Source organism: Falco peregrinus, chromosome Z, assembly GCF_023634155.1.
Source record: "Falco peregrinus isolate bFalPer1 chromosome Z, bFalPer1.pri, whole genome shotgun sequence".
In the NCBI taxonomy this organism is placed as follows: Eukaryota; Metazoa; Chordata; class Aves; order Falconiformes; family Falconidae; genus Falco; species Falco peregrinus.
This window is the reverse complement of record NC_073739.1, coordinates 486,144-492,305: the sequence shown is the minus strand read 5'-3', so window position 1 is coordinate 492,305 and position 6,162 is coordinate 486,144. Positions and strand designations below refer to the sequence as shown.

Sequence of the window (6,162 nt, the reverse complement as noted above, 5' to 3'; positions counted from 1 at the left end):
ACTTTTCCCCTGGTTTGTTTTCTTTCAGCAGTTAGCATGCCCTAGTCAGACGGCTCCTTATTGACATTCTTGTGGAGCTCATCTCCATCGGTACTAACTGTCCCTTCGCCAAGCGCTGAGCTCCTGCCCTTCGCTCTTCCTCTGGGGCTGATGTTTCTGTTACCTGTGCAGCTTCTGCCTGCTGCAGCGCTCTACGTTTGTCACTGTCCCCACCCTCCCCTCCGCGGCACCGGGAGGGGCGAGCCGCGGTGGCCCCGAGGGGACGTGGCCAGCGAGCTCCTCCCCCCCGCCCCGGAAGCGGAAGCGGAAGCGGCGCCGATGGCGGGCGGCGGGAGCGATGAGGAAGCGGCGCCGATGGCGGGCGGCGGGAGCTGGCTTGAGGCGGAGGCGGCCTGCGAGGCCCTCCGCTTGCTGCGTATCGAGCCGTCGGCCGTCGGGCCCGACGCGGGGCGGGTGGGCGGCGCGGCGCGGTGCTCGGTAAGTGCCCCCGGGACGGGACGCGGCGCGGGCTCGGCGGCGGTAGGCCCGCAGGCCTGAGGCCCCGCTGACGCCCTCAGAGGAACGTGCTGCGGAAGCGGAGGCGCTGGGAGCGGGTGCTGGCGGCCAAGAGGATGAAGCGGCGGCAGGAGCGGGAGAGGAGCCGGGCTCGGCGGGCCCAGGGGGCAGGTGAGCGGCAGGGCGGCACGGAGCGGCCCCGCCGAGGGGCCCCGGGCCGTGGGCCGACGTGGGGCCTGGCTGCCTTCGGTGCTCTGCCTCCCAGGGGCTGCCCTCCGGGACGGTGGGAAGGTGCCGGCCACCCTCGCAAAGGAACGGCTTCTGCAGGCCCGGGCGGCGGGGCCCCGGCTTTGCGTGGACCTCGGCGTGGCCGATCGCATGACAGAGAAGGTACGAGGGTCCTGCTGTTACCGAAATCTCGGAACAAAGAATTTACCGACACCGATGTGATGTAGATAAGCAGACACTTCTTTATTGACGGTCGGGTGCGTGAGCGACTCCTCTCACGATCAACGCACACCAAGCTTCAGAATCAGACACCATATAGAGAATGTATTCATTAAGTATTCATGCATAATCATGGTATTTCCTGAAAATCATTAACATACCCTCCTCCCGTCTCTGGTTCTGCGCAGTAAAGGTTAGAAAGGTCCAGAAATGGGTCTGGGGTACGATTTGGGTAGGTGGTATATGAGTCGGTGGTCGCGATCTCCCCCTGCCAGAATTGCCTTTTACTAAAGTTCACGGTTTCTTGGCAGGTAACTACAAGCTGTTCCAGTCGACTCCCCCCACTTCCCATTAATTCTGTATTCTGACATTTCAATACACTTTCTACATACAGAAGACTAGTCAAATGCAAAGAAATCCTCTCCCCAGTCTACCTGTAAATACTGTATCCAATTATCTTCAATCGTCTTGAATCTTAAGTCTGTTATCTACGTTCTAATCATTCCTACTAGGTGATTCTGACCTATGCTTTTGGCCTTGCTGCAGGGCTGTACAGAGGATTTCATAGCAGCTTTTGCTGTGCAAGTACAAGTTTCATTAAAATATATTTCTTATTCCAAATGATTTTATAAAATCAAATAAAGTCAATTAATTCTAACTTATTAGCAGATCTGGAACACTGCCTGCAGTGCCCTCCTGCCCCAGTGCTGCCTGCTGGCCTGGCAGGTCCTCAGGAGATGCCGGGGACGTGCCCCATCGCAACCTTGACACGGCCTGGCAGCTGTGCTTCTCCTCTGTCCGTCCCTCTATGGAAGGTGTCTAAGGGGGTGGAGGAGGTGGCTGGGGCCGCTTGCTGGCTTGTTCAAGCTGTGCTAAGAATCCCTCCAGCTCACCTGCAGCCGGGGTGTGTTAGAGAACATGCAACAGCTTTTCTGGGTGCAGCCCCTGCGGGGGATGCTGGCCCGTCCAGCCTCTGCCTGTCCCTCGACCCCCGGGCCTGCCCACGTGCTGCCTGGTCTCCAGCACGGGCTGGCTGCACACCCAGCTCTCGGGGGGCTTCCCCAAGCTGTGCTCCCCACAAACAGCCTTTTCAGATCTTAGTAACCAGCCGGTGACACAAGCGTTGCAGACATCTGCAGACCCTGAATGCAACTTTTGTTGGTTGTGTTACCCCTTTGCTCCTAGACTTGTGAGTCATTGTGCTTGTTATTTGTTGGAAGGAAACAAGCCGCCTCGCATCCCAGATCAGGAGACTCTACGGGGCAAACAGGCGGGCCAAGAAGCCGTTTTGGCTCTGTCTGACAGAGTTCGTGGTGGGTTCGTTGATCTACAAGGAGTGTCTTCGCATGAACGACGGCTTCTCCAGTTACTTGGTAAGGGTCTCTGGCCACAGTGGTTTCCAGGTTTGTAGCACCCCATAGCCACGGTGGTTGCCCTCAGTTTTGGTCCGAGACAGGCTGCGGTGGGCTGGAACGAGAGCTGGGGGTGGCGTGGGAATGCAGCTCGGTGACAGGGGTTAAGGTCAGGTCTTCTTGCCCTTAGACAATGTCACAGCAGCGACATTGAGCCGTGTGTTCTACAGCACTTGTGGGCCTGCACCTGGTAACGGTGAGGGGAGAAAAACACCTGAAGTGGAGATTCCTGAATCTCTTTAAGAATTCAGATCTCATTTAAAGTTAGGTAATTACTGCTGCTCTCCCTTCCTCAAGCCACATTTAGGGATTTTGATGAGAAGAGAATTTAATGGATTTTGAGGGATATATTGTTCAGTGCTCATACAGAAACATTTTCCAATTTAAAAAAAAAATAAAAAAACAAACCCAAACTCTTATCTGTAGGAGTTCAAACACCTAAGTCGGTAGTGTCAAGTTCTGGTACGTTTGTGTCTGAGAATAGGTTTTGCTCTGAGAGATGGACTTGGGGCAAATGGCCTGCTTTTCTCCCTGTCTTGCATTTTTCAGATGGATACAACTCAAGAAAGTTACCTGGACCTATTTCCTTTAGATGCGATTGTTTATCTCACTCCTGACTCCGACAATGGTAAATATTTTACATGCTTTAGGCACAGAGGAACTGGGGAAAGATGTTGATTTTTAAGCTTTTCTTCTTAAGACTGTTTCATACTTCAGGTGATTCGATTCCAAGCATTTGCTGTCTCAAATTGCAAGACGTACCCTGTACTTGTATCTGATGCTAAACCTATTCCTGTTTCCATCTGCTGTGACAGGGGATGAGGTTTTGACTCAGGGTTGTGTGTGATCTGCAGCAGACTGAACTTAAAACCTGTGTGTAGACCCACTGCCGTTTGTAATGCTACGAAGGGGCGAAGTGGAGATGCTGGGGCAGTTTTGGATACAGTCTAAATGACATCTTTCTCTGAAATAATGCAGCAGCTACAACGTTCCCTTGATTGCTTCATTTGCTGCTCTGTGTGTGTTCTCCTCTTCCTCCATTTCTGACTGCCCATATATTTCTGGGGATGTAGATCCCTTTCTTGTTTGATGCAAATGCCTTACTCTGATAAAGAATCTGTTAAGGGTTGGGAAATGTTTTAGGAGGTGAGTGGGAGGCGCCTGCAGGCTGCTTGGGATCAGATGGACACATCAGCCACATCTCAGAACTGACAGTGGTTAAGGGGAACAACGTGTGATATCTCTGGTGCTTTGTGCTTTCAGCCTGAGTCTGATCTCCCCCTTCAGTCAGCCTGCCTGCAGTTCAGGCGGACCCTTCCGTCTCTGAAGCTTCACACTCCTGCACAGCCTGAGGCTACAGGGTGAAGGGCAGCTCTGTCCACAGCATTCTCATGGAAGTGGAGTCTTGCTCAGAGAAGGGTGTAATGCAGAATTTTACTGTTGTGTGGTGGTGAGCAAGTAATCTTTTTTTCTAGTCCTTGAAGATATTGATCCAAATAAAGTGTATGTCCTTGGAGGCCTGGTGGATGAAAGTATTCACAAGGTGAGTAGTATTCACTTGTCAGAACCTGAGGCTGTTGGCTTCCCCATTCTCTCATGAGAGCAGAGACGTCCCCGTTAGTAGCACCTGGTGCTGCTGCTGCATCAATTCGACATATCACTATTGTGCCAACACCCATCTTTCCTCAAGGTTCTGTGGGGATCCAGCACCAGGCTGAGAGACTGCAGCAGTCACAGTGAAACAAGCCCCGGGACGGTTTTCACCTTCGTAGCTGCTTGTACCCAAAATGATGTGCGTGCTCTGTGCTCTGCATGTGCAAGTTTGTGCGCACAGGGCACCTTGTTCTTATTTCTCTTGCAGAAGCTGACCCTGCAGAGGGCACAAGAGCAGTCCTTGCAAACAGCCCGCCTCCCCATTCGTGAGTACATGGTGAAAGCAGTTAACACCAAAAACTACCACTCGGAGACGCTGGCCATTAATCAAGGTGCGAGGCTGCGCTGTGTCCTGTCGGTTGCCTGGGCTGGAGGAGGGGGGGAGGCTGTCGAGCACTAAGCAGTGGTTTGCAAAACGGGGGGCCAGTGCTCAGTAATGGGGGGAGAAGCCATTGCCGTCTCCATCAGCACAAGCAGAGGGGGCAGAGGGCACTGCAGAGCACCAGGCATAGCTGCTGGAGGCCACTGCGTGTTCTAGGGGAGCCCTGATGTGGAGACACGGGTATGATGCGCTTCCGGGTGTATGGTCAGCGGCACAGACAGGACAGCACGGGTCCGTCAGCATGGTGACTGCGGGCACCTTGCTTTAGTTGACGCAGCCTCTGCTGTTCCTAACCAGAGCTCCCCAAAGCCATCTTCAAATTAGCCTCACTCACTCACTCACTCACTCACTCACCAGATTTGACATGGGAGGGAATGCAGACTCCATGCTAACCTTCTCTGGCATCAGCTATTACCACGTCCTGATGTTTTGCAATCGGGGTGGTGGTGGTGGTGTATTGTAGAGCCTGCTACTGATACACCGGTTTCACAGCGTGGTACATCTCTCTGTTCCCAACAGTCTTTGATGTCTTAGCAACTTACTACGAGACGCGATGCTGGCCAGCAGCTTTGAAAGCGGGAGTTTCTTCTGGAAAAGGTTATGTGCTACCAGATGCGGGGAAATAAGTGGAAATACCTCAGCGTGACAATGCACAAGAAAACTCTTTTTATTTTTTGATGGTAAGGAGCTGTGCATACAAGAAAGGCAAACTCCAGATTTCAAGCAGAGTAACCAGCATGAATGTGCATAGAGAAAACAGCTCTGCTTAAATCTTGTTTGAGGACCTTGTCGAGAGTGTCGTGTTCTACCTCAGCAGTACAATGCTGGGAATTACTTTTCCCCTTGAACAGAAAAAAAAACCCACAACTGATTGAGCCCTGGGATCAAGTGAAAACTTGACAGGAATTCAGTTTTGCTTCATTGCAGATGCTGCTTAGAGTGTTTCTGACTCCTGCATCTACATTTGTTCTGGAACGGGGATGAGAGCTTTAGGCTATTTCACCTCGATTAAACAGTAAGTAAGGTGAAGTTAGAATTGCAAAGCTCGGTGGTGAGGAAGATTCCTTCCCACGGAAAAAGGACAGTGCTGTTTCAGCTGGGGAACACCACATGGGAAGTGGCTCCCCAGTGGAGAAACTATTCTTAGGTGCACCATGTCCTAACTACTTTAAACCAATTGAAGACTTGGCGAGTTGTTGAAGCCTACAGCTAATTCTGTGCATCTACGCTAAAATAAAATGTTTACTCTTAAACTCCGATTGCATCTTTACAGTTACTGGTGGTTGTTGCTCCCCACACAAGCTGAATTTGTGTTTGCTGGTGCCCGTTGCTTTGCTGTGCCCTCCGGGTTCACCCAGCATCCCACGTGCTCTTCCAGTTCTTACTCTTCATGTCTCCCTGTTCCATCAGCTGTTGGTGTGTAGTTAGAGGTCTGCACTTGGGCTCCTGTGTAAGAGACTTTAACCTGCTACTTGAGCCCCTGAGTTTGCTAGGTAGCAGCATATGCTAACCCAGTGGCTGGAGGTACTGTGGCCACCCTGTCCCTGTCTGGTCAGCAGAGCAGACTGCCCTTGGCTTGCTAGCTTGGCTGTCTGCAGGCACAGTGCGAGAGCAGCGGTTCTGGGGGGTTTGGTGCAGGGATAACAAAGGTTGCTGGGTGTTTGCTTGCCTGGCTCTTGGGAATCTGCCTGGATAGAGAGGTCTCCGAGGGGCTGTGACACTCCTTTCTGCCCCAGCTGCTCTCCTCTTCCACACCTGGGTTCAACTGCAAGG

The 6,162-nt window shown here is 52.4% G+C and overlaps 1 protein-coding gene across 1 annotated transcript; it reads left to right on the top strand.

Moving 5' to 3' along the window:
• Window positions 1-295: 295 nt before the first annotated feature.
• TRMT10B (tRNA methyltransferase 10B) lies at window positions 296-5,646 on the top strand. The gene is made up of 8 exons (XM_055790384.1): window positions 296-477; window positions 558-666; window positions 761-885; window positions 2,163-2,315; window positions 2,904-2,982; window positions 3,830-3,897; window positions 4,216-4,339; window positions 4,909-5,646. Exons 1-8 carry the CDS (start codon window positions 319-321, stop codon window positions 5,013-5,015), a joined length of 924 nt encoding a protein of 307 aa, XP_055646359.1. The 5' UTR covers window positions 296-318; the 3' UTR covers window positions 5,016-5,646.
• Window positions 5,647-6,162: the final 516 nt, after the last annotated feature.